The sequence below is a fragment of the Columba livia genome, chromosome 4, assembly GCF_036013475.1.
Source record: "Columba livia isolate bColLiv1 breed racing homer chromosome 4, bColLiv1.pat.W.v2, whole genome shotgun sequence".
Classification (NCBI taxonomy): Eukaryota; Metazoa; Chordata; class Aves; order Columbiformes; family Columbidae; genus Columba; species Columba livia.
In genome coordinates this window covers 77,510,379-77,529,255 of record NC_088605.1, presented here as the reverse complement: position 1 = coordinate 77,529,255, position 18,877 = coordinate 77,510,379, and the positions used below count along the sequence as shown (strand labels likewise).

Genomic DNA, 18,877 nt, shown 5'->3' with positions numbered 1-18,877 from the left:
CAATTTCTTCCCCAAAGGGCTGTGGGGCATTGGAACAGGCTGCCCAGGGCAGTGCTGGAGTCACCAGCCCTGGAGGGCTGGACAGACGGACATGAGGTTCTCAGGACATGGGGCAGGGACAGGGGTGGGCTATGGTTGGACTCCATGATCCTGAGGGGCTCTTCCAACCCAAATGACGGCGATTCTGCAGCAGGGAGCTCTGAGATTCTGCAGCAGGGAGCTCTGCGGGCAGCAGCTGCTGAACACGGCCTTAATTACAGAAAAATACAGAAGAAAACCAAAGCAGACAAATTGTCCCGCAAGCAGCTGCTGCAGAAAAGCAGACGCAGCAGCTTGTTCGCTGAGATAACACATGAAACCAGCAGCTGCTGCCGGGGCTGGGCCGCTGGGCATCTCGCAGCTCCCGTTTCCACAGCACTTGGCTCATTGACAGCAAAGCGTTTCCTGCCCGTGGCTGGTTTTTTGTGTTTTATTTGTGGGTTTTTCTCTCTGTTTTTCCCCCCTGCAAAAGTACATTTTTATTCCTCTTTGAACGCTGGGAACCGCGGGAAGATGCTCTTACCCCGGTGTAAATTAGCCAGTGTAACGAGTGCTGTTGCTCGTTGTGCCGCGCATCGTTAATTCCCGCTCCCTTAATTCCACCAGGAGCCTGAGGAGATGATGCTGGGCAAAAATACCGATGAGATCTCGGCATATCAGCAAATGAACGAAACAAAGGGTTAATTAGCAAGGCTGGGGCGGGTTTGGAGCTGGTGGGGCAGAGCCCCGGAGGGGCAGGGGATGTTCTGCACATGGGAGCTATGGCTGTTTTCCTACTAAATAAAATAGCTCTGAGACTAAATGTAGCCAAAAGGGATTGGGGGGGTGGGAAGCCTTTTGCTATTTTTGTAAATAAAACAAGCTTGTCCCAGAGTTATCCTGCAGTTTCGGAAAAGCAAAGGGGTGGGGGGGGAAATACCCTTCCCTTCCCTTCCCTTCCCTTCCCTTCCCTTCCCTTCCCTTCCCTTCCCTTCCCTTCCCTTCCCTTCCCTTCCCTTCCCTTCCCTTCCCTTCCCTTCCCTTCCCTTCCCTTCCCTTCCCTTTCATTTTCATTTTCATTTCTCTCTTTTTTCATTCCTTTTCTTGTTTGTATTTTCTTTTCCCTTTTTCTCTTTTTCTCACCCCATAAAGCTCTTTTCCTGCTCACCAAGCCCACCTGTTACCTCTGGGCCGCTGGCTCCATGGCCCTCGCAGACAACACCGCGTCACCCAGGGCAGCTGAACAAACCAAACAGCGAGACTTTATACTTTGAGGAGGTTGCTGTGAGCAGCAAGAGGCGGCACCGAGTGTGTATCCCACATGGGTGTTTTCATCTCTGTTTCCAAACTATAGGGACAAACATGACCTATTTATTTGTTATTTCCTGCTTGGTCCACCCTCACACCGTCCTCTGCGCCCGCAGCACCAAGGTCCATTAAAAATACCCAAAAATCGCAATAAATCCCTTATTAATCCAGAGGGAGCAGAAATAAGGCCGGATTGCGGGCGCGGTGTGAATGTCTGTATAAGGGCTCAGGTTTGGGGGCCGGCGCGGGGACGGAGCGTGAATTGCCCTGGGAAATCGGCCTCGGTGAGGGGGTCCGGGTCAATGTCTTGGCCAAACCTTCCTCCTGGAAACTCGGTGTTGTGCACAAGGTGACACCCATTGCTTTGCTCCTTTGTGAAAAAGGAGTTGATTCCCCTGAGGATTATGTATAGGTATATTTTTAAGTGCATTACTTTTCCCCTCCCCTTATCCCCACACTTAATTCAGCACCAGCCTTCGAGCCAAGCGAGCGGGAGGGGGGTATTTTGGATCTTCTGGGCGGGCTGTTGCTGCTCGTGGCTGCTGTTGGACAATGTCAAGCTCAGGAGGGGTTTTAAAGCCCAGCAAACCAGTTCTGCTCCCTGACATGGGATATTTTGCTGTTGGGGTCTCGGGAGAACCTTTTCCGTGTGGTTTTGGGGGGCGAGCGCAGCACCGTGCCGTCCAAATTGTTTCGAGAGCGGAAGTGTGCTGGTTTGGGTTTTGCTGGGTTTAGGGTTTGTTTATCGGGGTTTTTTTGGTGTCGTTGTTGTTGTTGGTTCGTTGGTTTGATTTGTTTGGGGTTTTTTTTTGCTAATGCATGGAAAATTATTATTATTACATGGAAAATAACAGGGTTTCCCCGCACTCCTGCACACCCAGGTCATTTAGCCCAGGACGGGAACGTTCCCTCTCGCTGTCTGTGCTGGGAATTATTTAAACCCTGAAACGCAAGAAGAGAGCGGTCCTGTTATACATCTCAGCCTGTAGGGTGATATATCAAATATATACGGTCCCAGCCGCAGTGGTTTCCGGGGCTGGATGCGGGTTGAAGGTGTGATGATGGTGGTTTGCTGCTTTATTCTCGGTTTCTACCCTGTTTGGGCTAAAAGAGGGTAAGGAACAGCCGGGCAGATAGACTTGGTACCAGCAGATCCTGTGCTGAGGCCTCGCTGTTGAGCCAGGCTTGAGCTACCCAGCCAAGGCTGGGTTTAATACATAAAGAGAGGGGAGGGACGGGACGGTGGTATAGTAAAAAAATGGAAATATTTTAAAAATAAAACATAAGAAAATAAAACTAAGTCAATCAAGCTTCTGGCCACCACCACCCTGCCAAAGCGGCCGCTCTGCGGGGGGGGGTGTATGTATGGTGTATGTATGTAGGATCTGTCTAGGGTGTGTCTACGGTGTATGTATGTAGGATCTGTCTAGGGTGTATCTACGGTGTATGTATGTAGGATCTACCTAGGGTGTATCTATGGTGTATGTATGTAGGATCTATCTAGGGTGTATCTATGGTATATGTATCTAGGATCTATCTAGGGTCTGTCTCCGGTGCGTGTATCTAGGATCTATCTAGGGTGTATCTACAGTGTATGTATGTAGGATCTATCTAGGGTGTATCTACAGTGTATGTATGTAGGATCTATCTAGGGTGTATCTACAGTGTACGTATGTAGAATCTACCTAGGGTGTATCTACGGTGTATGTATGTAGGATCTACCTAGGGTGTAACTATGTCATATGTACCTAGGATCTATCTAGGGTGTATCTACAGTGTACGTATGTAGAATCTACCTAGGGTGTATGTACAGTGTATGTATGTAGGATCTACCTAGGGTGTATCTATGTTATAGGTATCTAGGATCTATCTAGGGTGTATCTACAGTGTATGTATGTAGGATCTATCCAGGGTGTATCTGAGCCCACCCCCCAACTTTGCGCACTGTTACACAGAAATTGGGGAATTAAAGAAAAGCTTCACTGTATTTCAGCGGGCGGGTTTTTCGAGGGTTATAAATAAAGCTGCGGAGCCAGTGGCCACCTGCGCAGAGATGTGGCCCCAGCCCGGGGCGCGGGTGCTCAACGCACCTTCCCTGGGCTGCGTTTGGGGGAAAAACGTAATTAAATAGAAAAAATATTAAGCAACGAGCTTCTGCGTGAGCGTCCCCCTCCCAGCTGTCAGACATTCCCACACAAAGGCCAAAACTCAAGTTTATTGTGGGCGCGGTGCACCCACCCTGTGTCACCCGTTGTCCCCGGGTCCCCTGCCCGGTGCGGCGGCAGCAGCGAGGGGGTTGGCAGCCGCTGATCTGCTGCTGAAGTGCTTATAAATAAGGGATATTGTGGTGGGTTTTTTGTGGTCCGCATCCCTGCTAGGAGTCATCGTAGAGAGGGTTGTTGTAGTTGCCCCAGGAGCCGTAGTCGTGGTCATCCAGCAGCCGGCCATAGGACGAGTGCCTGGGGGGACAAAACCACTGTGTTAGCCTGTGAGGGCTTCCCCGTGGGCTTGGTGCCCTTGAAATGCAACGTATGCACGTTCTAACCAGCAGCGTTTGGGATGATTTTGGCCCCGAGGGTGACACAAGTGTGTCCAGGTGGCCAAGGTGGCCACCAGCATCCTGGCTGGTACCAGCACTGGTGTGGCCAGCAGGACCAGGGCAGTGACCGTGCTGTGCTGGGACCTGGGGAGGCCAAAACGCGATTCCTGGGGTCAGTTCTGGGCCCCTCACACCAAGAAAGGCCTTGAGGTGCTGGAGCGAGTGGAGAGAAGGGAACGGAGCTGGTGAGGGGCTGGAGCACAATGTGATGGAGCGGCTGAGGGACCTGGGGGTTCAGCTGGAGAACAGGAGCTGAGGGGAGACCTTATCAGCTCAAGTTGCACCAGGGGAGGTTGAGGTTGGATCTGGGAACAATTTCTTCCCCAAAGGGCTGTGGGGCATTGGAACAGGCTGCCCAGGGCAGTGCTGGAGTCACCAGCCCTGGAGGGTTGGACAGACGGACATGGGGTTCTCAGGACATGGGGTAGTGGGTTATGGTTGGACTCAATGATCTTGAGGGTCTTTTCCAACCAAAATGATTTGATGATTCTATGATTTTAGCAGGAGACACCAGGACAGAAAACAAGCTCGGGCAGGATTTTACTCCCACAATGAATCAGACTGGGGAATTACAACAGACCTTTGCTTGTCTTGGTTGTCAGCAAAGCCTCGTTAAAGATGCTCAGTGCTGGGCCATGCTGCTGTTTATGGTCTAAATCACAGCAAAACCCGTGGCAAAGCCTGCCCGGGGGATAATTACTGGTTCTGGCCGTGCGCCACGCGGCGTTGCTGGAGTTTGAGTGAGTAAAATGAAGATGAACAGCTCTGCGTTTCAATATTGATGTGGTACAAAGCGCAGCTGTGCTGGGACTAGAGGCTGCACGTGGTGTGGGGACGGCATCTCCCCGGGGCTTTGTCCCCGGGCACCCCCTTTACAACGACAAGAGGGGCTGCTCCCCACCATGCAGACACCCCCTTCCCAAAATGGCGCCTCTCAGCGCCCCAAAGAAACAGCCTTACCTGATCTTGAGGTACGCTGCTGCCCCGAAAACCAGCACCACCACCACAATGACGGTCGCGGTGATGGCCACAATGCTCCCTGTGGGGAAGGGGGCCATCAGAAAGGGCAGCGCTCAGCAATCCCCCAACCCCCATCGCCACCCCCACCCCACAGTCTGGCTTTGTGATGGGCCCACGAGCGTCACGAACATCCTCCTTCTTCCCCCCCTACCTCAGCACCACCGCAGCAGCATTGAGAAGGGGTTTCCCCTCACAATCCTTTCAGCACAGGTTTTTGGGGTGCCACGCACCCTCCTGCAAGCTGGCTGGGACCCAAGCTTGCTGCTTCTGCAATATGGGGATTAAAGGGTGTGAAATTAGGTTGGATTTTGGGAACGATTTATTCCCAGAAAGGGAATGCTGTCCAGTGCTGTGGGGCATTGGAACAGGCTGCCCAGGGCAGTAGTGGAGTCACCATCCCTGGAGGGTTGGACAGACGGACATGAGGTTCTCAGGACATGGAGCAGTGCCAGGGGTGGGTTATGGGTGGACTCGATGAGCTTGAGGGTCTCTTCCAACTAAAATGATTCAATGGTTCTATGATATGAGACTGGATGCCACCACCTGGGGACACTTCTGTCCTCACTGAGGTGCTCAGTAGGGACTATAGACTTGATCCACGATGCTTCTCCTGGCACCCGGTCCCATTTAGTGCTGAACCAAGGCCGGAAAATGCTCCCAGATCCCTCAATTTTTTGTTTTATGAAGCACTTTTAATGTCTCTGAGCTTGCAGAAGGGGATGGGTCAAAGCTAGCATGGGCTTGGTGTGGTCTCCAGGAGGGAGGAGAAAAACATACACCAGGTTGCACCCACTGCCAGGGCACTTCTTTCCTCTCGTCCTTAAGCGTTTCAACGCCAGCTTGCAGCTAAGGCTTTTATTTGTGTCTCGGTTCAGTGTCTATGACTCCTTGTCTCCACCGGTGAAGTGGCTTCCCCAGAGAGCGAGCTGGGAAAGCTCAGCTGTTGCAGAACAGTGCTTTCAGGACCTTCACCACCTTTTCGCTTCCAATTCCCCCCTGATATAAGCACCCTGAGGTTGACATTATATAAATACATATATATATGTACATGGAGGGTGGCGGAGCTCACCTGCACTCAAGGCGCGTGGGACCTCTTCCATGGTGACCCCGGTGGAGAGGGTGGTTTTGCCGGTGGCCTCGGCTGTGGTGGGACTGGCCACAGTCACTGGGGGGGACGTTGGCTCCACGGCCAGGCTTGATGCCATGGCCAGCGTCCCCAGGGAAGGGACATCCTCCGTCAGCGCCGGCGGCTGGGTGGTGTCAGGGCTCGTGAGGACAACAGGCGTTGGGGACAAAACCGTCCCGGGGGATGAGTGCAGGTCGCTGGTGGGGAGGGAGGATGAGGAGGATGCAGGGACACCCGTAGGGCTGGGAGATGCCCCCATATCCGTCGTGCCTCTCGCCAAGCTGGCAGTATTTGCTGTCCGTGGACCTGGGGCTGTCTCCGAGGTTGGTGGCACTGAGCTGGGGCTGGAGGTGACGGATGGGCCATCCGCTGCGGTGATGGAGGTGGGAGCAGGGGATGGTGCCGCCGTGGGGGTGGCATTGTGGCCACCCCCCTCTGCTGGCCTGGAGATCACCCCTTCTCCAGCAGGTCCCCTGGACGTGGGCGCTGGGGGCTGGCCAGGAGCTGGCGTGCGCAAAGCCATGTCCCTGGAGCCGGTCCCCACCGAGGGGGAGGGAGGGCTGCTGGGGACAAGGGGTGACACTGAGGAGTCATCGCCCAGTCCTGGAGGGAGAGAAAGAAATATTAATAATGGGCAAACCCTCAGGACAACATGGGGTTTTGGTGAATGTTAAAGGGCTTTGGAATGAAGCTGGAAATGGTTATTGGTTTTAAAACTATGAGAGATATCTAAAATTGTTGTCAAGCACTGGAACAGGCTGCCCAGGGCAGTGCTGGAGTCACCACCCCTGGAGGGTTGGACAGATGTAGAAAAGAGGTTCTCAGGACATGTGTTAGTGCCGGGGGGGGTTATGGCTGGACCCGATGATCTTGAGGGGCTTTTCCAACCAAAATGATTCTGTGATTCTATTCTATGCAAATAAACATACAGCAAATATCACTGCATGGCAAGAGGAGAAGGTTTAACCAGCCCGTTTCCCCATGCAAGGCTGGGATCCCCCATCCCCTACGCCCCCTCCTTCGTCTTCCCAGCATCTCACAACGCAGCAGGAGAACAAGTTCCTCCTGCACAGCCACCACGCAGCTGGGAATAATAACAAGACGCTTCTTTCTCCTCTTCCCCCCTTCTCCTTGTGCATTCATTCATTCGTCTCCATTTCTTAGCAGTGAGATGAGTCATCCTCTCCTCCATCCCCACCAGCAAACTGCTGGGGTTTTGTTCCACCCCCCACTTTTCTGCTCCCCAGGGTTAAACTCAGCACTGGGCCATCAGCAGCAGCTCCCTCGGCACGGCTGGGCTGGAGAAACAGTGTGCCAACCCTGAACGACATCAGCAGGGATTTCTATTCCCATTCATTCCTTTATTCACACCCGCAGCCCAGCACTGGTAATGGTAAGAACTTGCTCTGATAAATTAGTTACTATGTGAGTGTGGAGGACAAAAAAAAACCCCAACAACTCCCCAAAATGCTGATTTTCTGGGAACCCTGAAACCAAACTCCTTCAGCTCCAGAGGCAGGAGCTTGGTGGTCATGTAAATGAGAAACAGCAGTAGAAAGAGCCCAGAAAATGATGGCGGTAGTTCTTCATTAACAGGATCTTGCAGGTCATACCTGGGTGGGCATCGTCACCAGGCCGTCCCCTAAGGACCTTCTGCCACCCACCACCGCCAAAGCTGCGTCCCCCACAGGCAAACCGCAGTTCCAGCTGTGAGGTCACACCCAACGTAGCGAGAACGGACCCAGCTTCCACCAGAATGTGGGGTTTTAGAAGAGCTGTTGCTGTCCCACCACACGACTGTTATTGCAGGTAAAGCTCCACCAAGAAACCATGGGGTGGGAAGGACTTGAATTTGGGAGCTGGGACTGTGCAATACGAGGTTCCTCCAGAAATGGTGGGGTGAGCAAGGACTCACTAAATCACGTTATTTGGGTGTTCTCAGTGCAACCAAGAGGCTGCAGGTATCTCGTACAGCTCTGCTCAGCTTGAACATCTCCAGTGGAGGAGGACAGCAGAAGGGACAGCTCTGCTGAGGACCTCTGGATCACAAGAGAGAACTCAAGGTATGTGGATGACTTTCATCACAGCATTTTCTGTCTAGAAGCTGCAAACACACACTTGGTTAGGGATTTAAAGCCGGCTCTGGGGCAATGCTTTCACTAGAGCACAAGCCCCTGGTGTGTTTGACCCAAAATTGTTTTTCCTGGCCCTGTAGATGCCCCATTTCCCAAGCAGGAGAGTTTTGGAGGTGGGACTAAGACCATGGGTGCTCTGCACCTCTGACGCTGCATCCCTGTCTGCAGTGGTGAAGTAGGGAATTATGTACCTCACTGCAAACTATTTCCATGTAGATCTATTTTGATGGGCTCCCTCACCACCCTACCCAGCATTTGGTCTCTCTTTGCCCCGTAAAGTCAGAAGGGGTGTGCTGTTGCCTTGATTTTTGGAGCTGGTGGAGATAACACCCAAGAAAGACCTTCCTCAGGCTCTTGGTCTGCTGAGGTGTAAGGCTGGTAGATCTTAGGGTAAGGAGATGGATGGCAAGCTGGAGTCTGGTTATTAAATAAGTCGCCTGCCTCAGCATCTGTGATTTCCACACCCAGCCCAGCCACAGCAAAGCACCCAGAGGTCCCACCTCCTCCTTCCCAAAGTTCCTGCAAAGCCACCACGTGCTTCTGCTGTCAACAGGGCACTCTGGTGTGTACCCCTCCCAAAATGTCTGTGTCTCTGTCTTCTTGGTTAATACCTGGGAATTATTGGCCTGTGAACTCGGGTTGCATTGCTGTGATAATCCCGAGCTTAAAACCATTAGTTCAGACGAATGCCCCGGTTTTCACAGCTTGACGTAACCCCGAGCATCTCCCCAGAACAAACCCTGGCCACAGCGCTGGCTGCACCCAACACACCCAACAGGTCCCCGTCATCCAGCAGAGGCTGGTGGCTCCCTCGCTCTGTTCAGGCCCTGGAACGCCATAAAATCCACCATTCCCTGAGCTGCTCCAGCCCTCGGGTAGCTTTCCACACTGGTGTGGAACCGGCAGTACTATCTATTACTCCTCTACGAACATAGATGCCTTTGGTCTCTCCTGGATATAGGGAGCTTACCACCCCTCTGCAAAGCCACCCACGTCGCTTGTTTTTGTACTCAGGGTCAGCAGAGTCATCATGGTCTGCTTGAACTTTGGAGAGAAACCACCAGGGATCTCAAAAAGCTGGCAACGCTGCTAGCCAGGATGAGTCAGGCAGTTTCCGATAACATCTAAGGGGTATAAATTCAGAGGGCGAGCCAAAATTGGACGCAGGGACAGTCCTCGTCCGCGGGCTGAGGGCTCCTGGCCAAGCCGGTCACAAGTCACAGGGACACGTCCCAGGAGAGTGAGCATGGCCAAAGGCAGCGTTGCTGGAGTCGCTCAGCTCAGCCCTGGTTTCCCGCCTCCCTCTTCCCTGGGCATGGTGCAGGGTCATTGCCAGCCTGGTGCTGGTTTCCAGATGGACAGCCACCTCTGCTGGCAAACCCTGCCTGGGCCAGCCCTCTGTTGTCCTCTTGTTCTCCCCGTGCCGTCACCTCCACCGCGTTTTCTGGGACCCAGCATCCGCGCTGGGCTGGAGCCCTCACCCCCAGCACAGCACCCCAGGCTGTGCCCGCTTCGCACCGCAGGATGAGCCCAGACGGGACCCTGGAGGTGACACAGGCTGCTTCTCAACCAGTGAGGATGGGACGGTGGAAGGACCTTGCTGAGGAACGCCTGGGCTGGTGGCTCCACATGTCCTCGTGCCACCGCGCACAAGGACAACCTGCGTCCCAGGTGAGTGCTGCCTGGTCCCAGGGAGCCGGGGGGCTACAAGGGCCCCCCCAGCTTTTCTGCAAGCCCGGTCCTCTACCAACACATCTGAGAAAGTGGGAAAAAAAGGGGGATTTCCTTGTTTCTCCAGCACCTGGTTTGTAGGAGCGGCAGCTGCGAGCAGGAACCAGAGCAGTGCCCAGGAACGAGGAACAGAAACCCACTAGAAACCTTCTTTTAGAACCAGAGGACTTCAAAAGCCATTAACAAAATCAGCCAGGGGCTGTCAAAGGGACTGAAGGACGTTAGCTGCCAAAGGATGCCGAACAGAGCGGGGCCGGGAGGATTTTATCCATGTCATCCCCTTAAGGCAATTGACCATCCTTCTGGAATCCACCCCAGAGCACAGCTGGACAGGGGACACAAGGACAAGGGAACCGCTCCAAACAGCGGTTTCGCACTTCGCAGTCCTGTGGGAGCTTTGAAAAGTTGTTTTTCTAGGCAGTCTTCCCTAGGAGGGCTCTTTCCTACAGGAAAGAGCCAAGAAAATAGGGATCCAGAGCTCCTATAATGCAAATATAAAAATCCAAAGCTCCTATAATGCGAAACTAAAAATCTAAACCTCCTATAATACAAATATCTTGCTGTTAGGGAAGATTAATGTCAGTCACCTGCCAGCCCAGGGAATGGATCTGATAGAATTAACTCCTCCTCCTGTTTTCACGCTGTTCTTCCTTATGCACGCGAGGGTGGGCGTCTCACCCCGCACAGGCTGAACGCTTCCCGCGTCCTGCTCGGAAAGCAGTGCCAGAACCCAGCTGGCGGCTCTTCAGCGACACGTCTCTCAGACTCTCCAGAAGCAATCAGAGCAAGCTTAAAAAAACCCCAAAACAAATGGTTTGGAAAGCAGGGTAAGCACCAGGGACCGGCTCCGGCCCCAGTGGATGACATCAGATGGAGCGGCTCCACCACAGCAAACGAGCAGCCGCCGATAAGGCAGGGATGCAGCTCTTAATGACAGCGGCTTCGTGACTCATCACAGCCGATGCAACCAGCAGAAGGTCCGCACGCCCCGAGCCGCACGCCACATGCTGCCGTGCTCTTAATCTGAATTAACCGAGACACTCGTACCCACGCTGGGGTGGGCAAAACTCCTCCAGCAGCCGAAGCCCCTGGAGAAATAGAAGTTTCTGGATTACTATTTGATTTTCTTCTTCCTCTCAGCAACTCGTCTCATCCATATTTACAGGCAGCATCTGACCACCCTTTCTGAGCAAGAAATGTGACTGGAGAGCAAGTTACTGCAGAAAGAAGATCTGCTGGGCACACACATCATCCCCGGCTCACGCAGTAGAGCTGGGTACCGGGTTTTTATGCCAGCTTAGCAGTTATTTTGGGGACGGGCGCTACTAATGGTCCTTGACTGAGATCATACTGAAGCAACATATCACTGGGCTTTTAGGTCTCTACTTTTGACAACAAAAATTAATGGGAGCCTCGTGGCATACCTGCAAGACCCATCCGGGGCGGACAAAGGATGTTAGAACAGCCCCGTCCTCTACTCACAACGGTGGGATACAGTAAGATTGGGGGTTAGCACAAGGAACAGAATTAGAAATGAAGCCACAATATCAGTGGAAACTGAGGACAAGAAAAGAAGAAAAAAGAAAGAAAAATAAAAAGGAAAACCACCACCACCAAAACCCATCACGAGTTAGAGACAACCCCCCCACAACACGGGTCTAAAAGCCACACAGATCACACCAAAAATGGGGGCCTGAGCTGTGTTCTTTCTGCACAGTATTCCTGAGAGTATGTGGAAATCGTTGTGGGTAATTAATTGCGAATGATGCTGCTAGTGAGGGAAAGCCTGTGCAGGGGTGAGCTCTTCTTTCAGCTCTTTCTCAGAGATACAACCAGACCCTAAACCCCGGGCTAAGCTGGTGTGCCTTGTTCTGAGTTATGTGGGTTTTGGCACACTATCTTTTTTTGACCAGGTTCTGTGTTTTGCTGGTTGTCCCCTGGGGCCAGTGACAGTGTGACCCCGACTCCTCCGGCCCCGCAGCACGTGCTGGTTCGTGAGCAGGTGAAATGATGCAGAGCAGTAAAGCAATTTATGGTTAAATATGGGGCGAGCACTTCCTGCTCGTGACCTTGTTGGCTCGGTTTCGTTTCTGCGGCTGGGGATTCGTGAGCCTCGTGGTGTTTTTCCCGCACTGCCTCTTCCCCCTCACTCGTGCTCAGGTGCGATTTGGATTGTGTTGTTGTTTTTTAGCTGCGAGAGGCTGGTAGCATCTGGCCATGGGAGGCTGAAGGTCCTTGGGTATAGCTACAACTGAATAAAACTGGTTTTAGCTTTGGGTTCAACTTGTTTTTCGAGTAAATCAGCACTGGGCTGCTTCACCTTGACTGTCACCATGCAATTCGGGCTTTGGTGTTGCTCATGTCCCCGGTGGAAGGGTCCCGTGCGCAGTAAACAAGGGTCTGGCTAAGCTCACGTTGCTCTTCACTGGCACAGGACGAGGGGAAGGGAGGATGCAGTGGTCATCTTGGGCGTTGAACTTGTGTCTCCGCTTCTCTAGGAGACATTTTATCTGCCATAAATAAGGACGAGAGGCGGATCTGGGAGCAGCGCTGCAGGACCTGAAGCTTTGCGTGACCCACGTCACGCCGGACGGAGCACCCAGCCAGGTTGGTACCACTCAATGCTCATTCTTTGGAAGGTCTTAGAGCTTAAAAGAGCAAAGCAGGGCCAGGACGGTGGCTCTGCAGGTCTGTAGCACAGCTCCAGCACTGCGTGTGCTTTCTGGTGACCTGTAATTCCAGCGGCAGCCAAAACACCCTTGGGCATAGCGCCGCTTCTTTGCCGCCCGCTTGCCTCACGCTGTCTCACCTGGATTTTTCAACAGCAGGTCGCGCTGGTGATGGTAGAACAGGATGAGGATCGCAAGAGGAGGAAGAAACCAAGTGAGAAAAGCAGGGGGGCAGAAGCATAAACAGGTAAATAGCAAAGCTTTTGGAAAAAAAGAAAAAACCACAACAAAAAACAACTGTCGAGAAGCCAAGGCAGTCAGAACAAATAAATGTGCAGTGGCTCTGATTTACCAGAGAGCTGAGCTGGCTTCCTGCGTGATTAGTTTTCTCGTGCTGAGTGGCCCTTAAGTGCTTTGGGTCTAATTGCTGCTGAAGCTTTCTGTAGCAAAGAGGAACAGAACGGCTCCGCCATGGAAATCCATCTGCTGTCTCCCCGTGTCCCTCACCACCCCGAGACCCATCACTGTCCACCTTGTTGGATGTCACTGTGCAGGAATATCTCGTAGATGCACGGTCTGACTTGGCAAAACGCGAGCCGTGCGGATAAAGCCAAGGGGCCTCGGGCAAGGTGGCAAAGAGGGGCTCCAAGCGGTGTTTGCGCTCGCTGGTGTGATGTTGGCTGGCTTGGGAGCAGCAGCTGCTCTTCTCCAGGTTATTACATGGGAGGAAGGAGCTAACAGGGGGTCTTGCACATTTTTCAGATGCTGAGGAAAGCTGTGGCAGGGAGATGGAGATGGAGATGGAGATGGAGATGGAGATGGAGATGGAGATGGAGATGGAGATGGAGATGGAGATGGAGAGGAACCGGGCTGGCAGCTCCAGCACCTTGTGTTCTGTGCTCCTCCACGGCAAGTCACCATGAAATTATAGCAGAAAAGAAGACGAAGGTGAGTCTCGAGAGGGTTTTCTCCGGAGAGTAATGGAACAACCTGTACCAACCGGTCCGTCCACACAGGCAGTGGTGTGTGCTGACGACCAGGGGGAAAGTCTCTGCTCCTGGTCCCCCTGGCTGGCAGGGCCCGTGTCCCCGGTGGGCTGTGTTGGCAGGCTGTCACTCCTGGCACCCGCTGCCTTTAGATGGCAGAGTGTCACAAAGCTGCTGGGAGGTGTCGGGACTCTTCATCTTGCCATGAGCTTTGCCCTCGTTAAAAGCAGGTTTGTTCTACAGCAGCAGCGCTTTCTAAAATGATTCTAAAATTATTTTTGCTTGATTTAAACACAAATAAGCCCTTTAGATACTGGCTGTTATGTTTTTCAAGCATGCTGATGTGTATTATGCTGTGCTTGTTTCCCTGGGGTGTTGCACCGGGGAGGAGAAGGGATTTGTCAGCAATTTGGGCTGGGATGCCGGCGCAGCCAGCCCTCTCCCTGTCCGTGCCGCTGGGCTCGGGCACCCCCACCGGGCAATTTTTCAGGGTGATATCTGTGACACAGCCCTCGATCGAGCCAGGCGTGTTGCAAACAGCAGCTCTGCCCGAGCGCCAGCACCCCGGCCTAATAATTTTCCTGGCTAGCTACTAATTACTGCTGCTAGGCGCAGCATTAACCGTGCGTCAGGCCCGTCCCAGCCTCCCGCCGGCGTGGGGAAACAACTGGGCTCATCACAGGAATTTCTGAGCATCCTCTGGAAAGGCAGTATTAGAGGCTGAAGATGCGTCTTGCTTGTTTGGGCTGGGCGGGGTGATAATTATTGTATTACTACTAATATAATACCTACATATCCTCCTGCTCTTCAGCTGGCACGTGGGGGCTGGGAGCGGTCAAAGCCGCCTGTAACGATGTGGTGCCAGGCTCTGAGACCCCAAAAAAGCAGCTTTTTCCTCCCTGCAGAAGCAGCCGAAGCCTTTAAAGCCAAAAGGTTCCTCTTGCGGGTACTTCTCAGCTGCTGGATGGGGAGAAGAGCGAATTGCTAGAGGGGCAAGCAGGCTCAGGGCATTTGTACAGGACCAGGCATCATGTCAGGAAAGAAGCTTTGAGCTTACATCCACAGTAAAAAGTAATAATAGGATAAAAACTTTCCTGTGGGAGAGATGCTGTTATTTCCTTACCTGGCCAGGCAAAGCCCAGCCTTATTTTGCTCCTGATGTTCTTTCTATTGCCAAGTCCTGAAGAATGAGCTCAAAGTATATCTAAATAATATTTTTTATGTTCTCTCAGGCGGTAAATATATTTTTTTAAGTATTATTTCTATAAAAAGCTGTAGAAAGCACCCGAAAGGTTCGGGGCTTTGGGGTTGTTTGGGAGCAGCCCAAGAGCCCCGGGGACAGTGCTCTGGGGGAATGTTTCCCAGCTCTTCTGCCAAGCCCTGTTGATGCTGGTGCTTCGGAGAGGGACGGTCATGGGAACAGCCTGGACTTTGGCCCGGGCTCTGGGAAAAACCCGCCTCCCACCCCAAAGCGGCCGCGCTCTGACTCCCAGTGGCATCCCCGAGGAGCGGGAACGGGGGGCACCGGCCAAAATGCAGCTTCATCCCCATCCATCCCAAATGCACTTGCTGTGAAAGAGCAGAAACAAGAGCTTTTGGTCCAAACTCTCCGTTTACGAGAAGGATTTAGCCAGATCTTCATCCTCTTGCCTTAGTGGGGTCACTTAATGAGGCAAGATCTCCCCTGGCCGGGTGTGCCCCACAATGCTGGGTTGCTCCTCTTGCAGACCCCATTTTGGGGACATGGCTGCTGGTTCCGGGCTTTGCCAGCTCGGTCCCCTCGCCCCGCTCTGCCGCAGGCCCAGAGCCATTTCATAATTGAATAACAACAGCTTCACCCGACGTATTTCTCCTTGTGCATGTCCCCGGCGCTCTGTTATGCGAGTGTGTTTTTAATGTTCCTAAGCAAGCAGCTCTCGGTGTTTATTTAAAAACCCAGCCTGGATGGAGGGATGAGCGGTGCGTGCTGTCATGTGAAAGCGCCCGCTGTCACCCTTGCTGGGGACCGAGCCATCTCCTCTGACTGTGTTATGCGGGGAGAGATGTCAAATTGGGGGTGTTTCTGTGAAATGGGGGGTTGATATCGCGGAGGGGGGGTGGGTAGGAGGAGGGAGATGCCGGGGAAAGCGCCAGGTGCTGGGTGCGCAGGAGCCTCTGCTCAAGGTTGGAGTGAGCGATAAAAGCTCCTTCAAAGTGGCGACCACGCTGGGAAGGGGGGGATAGGAGGCTGAGGGGTGAGCTCCAGCCTGGACGGGGCGGGGGGGCTGCCTGCTGGTGGTCCCCTGAAGTTATCCTCCTGCATCCCGACTGGAGACCGAGATGGGGACCCCTCTGCGGGGCAGGGGGTGGAGGAAAGGAGAGGTGAGACCCCCCCGGGACCGCGGTGACTCGCCGTCCCCATCGCACGGCTGCCATCCCGGCGCTCCCCGCTGCCCCTCACCCCGGTCCGGCGGCGCGCACTTACCTGCCGGGAGGAGGAGGAGGGCGAGGAAGAGGCGGCAGGAACAGCCCATGGTGCCGGCGGCGCTGGCAGCCGCGGCCGGAGGGACGGACGCACCGCCCGGTCCCCGCCGCCCCCGCCACCGCCTCCGGTCCGGCCCCCGCCGCCGCCCCCGGGCCGGCCCCCGCCGACGCCGCCGGCAGCACAGCGGCACCTGCCGGCACCGGGATGGGGCACGTTGTGCAGGACACCAGGCGCCGGGTCCATCAGGAGGGCACCGGGCACTGGGACTGGGTGGTGGCTCCAGCGCTGGGCACTTGGATGAGGCACTGGGCACCCAGCGCTAGCACTGGGTGCTGAGCACCATGCCAGGACCCGGGCCCAAGCGTGGTGCGTTGTCAGTGGGCATCACGCACCGGGACCGGCAGCGGGCACGGGATGCTCTCGTCCCAGCTGGTTGCATTGGGCTGGTGCTCGGGGTGCTGTCACACTGTCCCTTGAGTCTCTCCTTCCTCTGGGCCCACGCCAGCTCCTGCCTGGGTAGGACTTGTGATGGGGACAGACTTTTGAGCAAGGCCTGTTGCGACAGGATAAGGGGTGACGGTTTTAAACTAGAAGAGGGGAGACTCAGGTTAGAAATGAAGGAATTGTTGCCCTGAGGGTGGTGAGAGCCTGGCCCAGGTACCCAGAGAGGTGGCGGATGAACCATCCCTGAGACATCCCAGGCCAGGCTGGACGGGGCTCTGAGCACCCTGAGCTGGTGCAGATGTCCCTGCTCATGGCAGGGGGTACCGGGGGAGCTGGGAAGGTCTCTCCAGCACAAACTATTCTGTGGTTCTGTGATTTAAAAGCAGTAAGAGGTGTGTGTGCCTTGCTGGGGCATTCCTCTTCCTACAGGCTTGCCCCTGCCTGCCCTCCCTGCAAAAGCTGCTGAGCATCCGTCAACTGCCACATTCGGGGAGTCTGGGGCCCATGGGGGAGGACTCCCCAAGTCTCCCATCACGGGGAGCCCGGGCAGAGCCGGACAGCCAGAGCCCTTCCATGGCATTTGCTACCTGCAGTGGACGGCCCCCAGAATGCAGGTCCCACAGCCCAAAGGACTCAGCCAGGAGACCCCTGCGGCACAGTGGAAGGTACAAGTGCCTTTTCTATTTTTTTTTTTAGAAGAGATTTTAAATCTGTTTCCCTCTGGAAAGCGCTTTGCTCCAGGTGAAATGTTTTGAGGCTGAACTCATCTTCTCCACTCTTTTGCATGCTCGCTACGAAAAAGGACGTCCTCGAACCTGGGCCACGGCCGAGCTATCTTTAACTGGGCTTACACAACCATCCAGTTTGTTGCATTGTGTTGCATTTTTCTCAGGACGGATCTTGGCTTCGGGCCTAAAACAGCAGGACAGAAAGTCCATGTCAGCTGCTGCTTCTGGAAGGGCCGGGATGCGGCCGCCTCGCTGTGCGTCGGTGGCTTGGACGCACCATTGGCATCTCGGCCCTCCTTGAAGCCTCTCCTCTGCCTGGGAGGAGGAAAAATAACGTCGTTATCAGTGCAGGAGCTGGGCACCGTGGGAAAGGCACGCTAACGTCCCTGCTGCCTCTCTCCAGGCCTTTTTGTAGTTTTCTTTTGCAGAAAGTGCCGCTTGTTCCCATGAGGAGGAGATTTCTGGTGGCCACCTCTGCCTGGCCACATCTGCACAGCCATTCCTGCCTGGCCAGACAGGTCCCTGGGAGGGCGTGATACTCATGGTGACAGCGAGAGCTGAGGCCATACGGCCGGCGAGGTCCCTTTTGGAGACATCTTCTGCCAGCCCTTCCTGGTTCCTACCAGGGAGTGGAAACTGTTGCCTCTGGTGACATCTGCCTTGGGGCTCCAGCTCTTCTAAAACTCCCTTTAAAATGATTTTTCTCCCGAGTTTCATCCCATTATGAAGGATGCTGAAGGGAGACTGTTTTCTTTTGGTGGGCACAAGGATCTTTTTCTGCTTGCTCCCTGCCTTTGCCCACCCCACCATGACAAAGCCACCTCCTCTTGGCTGTCCCTGTACCCCGGCCAGGTGCCAGCCCCTGGTTTTCCGCTGTTGCCCAAGTCCCTGTTGTCCTCACCGGAGCTTTGCAACGTTTCCCTGGTGGTTTAGCACCCCCTGCCTGCTTTTGGGGGGTCCGGGACTGGGCTCTCGCCCCACCACCAGCTGGGAGCTGGGGTGACGATGCACTGGGGAGGTGACAGTACTGTCATGCCGGAGCTTGCGGCTCATTTTTTGGCTGGCCAGGGCTGCAGGAGCTCACTCACCCACTGGCCGGTGGCCAAATGGCATGGCTGGGCAGCTGCCAGCACTTGCATTAATAGTTACCAGCTTGCGGTTTGAGGTCACCCGTTCTTTCCAGTCTTTCATTTCCCCCCTCCCAGCTTATTTCATGCCTGTAAACCACAACGAGCAGGCAGCAGCTCCCGTACCCCCCCGGCCCCGCTACCCCTGCCTGCCTGCTCGCTGCAGGCAGGGCTGCTGCCCCTCGCTTTTGTTTTGGGTCTGGGACAGCATCATTTCACAGCACCACATCCCTACTGAGCATCCCCAGGTGCCAGGAGGGGACAACCAGCATCTCGGGGGGACACCCTCACCCCCACATGGCTGGGGGGAGAAGAAGCATCCTCCCAGCTACCCCAGGGCTAAAACCGCCTTCCCCAAAGCCCAGCATGCAGAAGACTTGTGCCAAGGCACGGCCCCTTTGCAAAATAATTTGTAGCTGCCGTCATCCCCTGCCAAAGGCTTCGGGAAGGGTGTTTTATTAGCAACTCGCTAGGAATAAATCTCCCTTTTCATAACACGCCGGCCAGGGATAAATAGGTTTG

At 54.3% G+C, this 18,877-nt stretch overlaps 1 protein-coding gene and 1 long non-coding RNA gene across 7 annotated transcripts; one reads left to right on the top strand and one right to left on the bottom strand.

The window, feature by feature from the left end:
• Nucleotides 1-3,525: 3,525 nt before the first annotated feature.
• Nucleotides 3,526-16,191, bottom strand: PARM1 (prostate androgen-regulated mucin-like protein 1). Its single transcript, XM_065062512.1, has 4 exons — nucleotides 16,057-16,191; nucleotides 6,015-6,674; nucleotides 4,886-4,964; nucleotides 3,526-3,785 (listed from the first exon to the last, which is right to left on the bottom strand). Exons 1-4 carry the CDS (start codon nucleotides 16,103-16,105, stop codon nucleotides 3,701-3,703), a joined length of 873 nt encoding a protein of 290 aa, XP_064918584.1. The 5' UTR covers nucleotides 16,106-16,191; the 3' UTR covers nucleotides 3,526-3,700.
• On the top strand, nucleotides 10,506-18,850 carry LOC110358821 (uncharacterized). 6 transcript variants are annotated; one of them, XR_010472505.1, is made up of 4 exons: nucleotides 10,506-11,433; nucleotides 12,436-12,544; nucleotides 12,766-13,554; nucleotides 16,930-18,850. It is a non-coding gene; the product is annotated as an uncharacterized LOC110358821 (long non-coding RNA). The 6 variants fall into 6 exon arrangements; XR_010472506.1 differs by lacking the exon at nucleotides 10,506-11,433 and adding an exon at nucleotides 12,233-12,335; XR_002413578.2 differs by lacking the exon at nucleotides 10,506-11,433 and having other exon boundaries at nucleotides 12,283-12,544; nucleotides 12,766-12,853; nucleotides 13,369-13,554.
• Nucleotides 18,851-18,877: the final 27 nt, after the last annotated feature.

Bases quoted from the DNA above. Each gene is read 5' to 3' on its own strand.
- PARM1 (XM_065062512.1), bottom strand. From the start codon at position 16,105: ATGGGCTGTTCCTGCCGCCTCTTCCTCGCCCTCCTCCTCCTCCCGGCA. The intron at 6,675-16,056 runs GTAAGTGCGCGC...CTCTCCCTCCAG, and splicing joins CCTCCTCCTCCTCCCGGCAG to GACTGGGCGATGACTCCTCA. The intron at 3,786-4,885 runs GTAAGGCTGTTT...TTGTCCCCCCAG, and splicing joins GCAGCGTACCTCAAGATCAG to GCACTCGTCCTATGGCCGGC.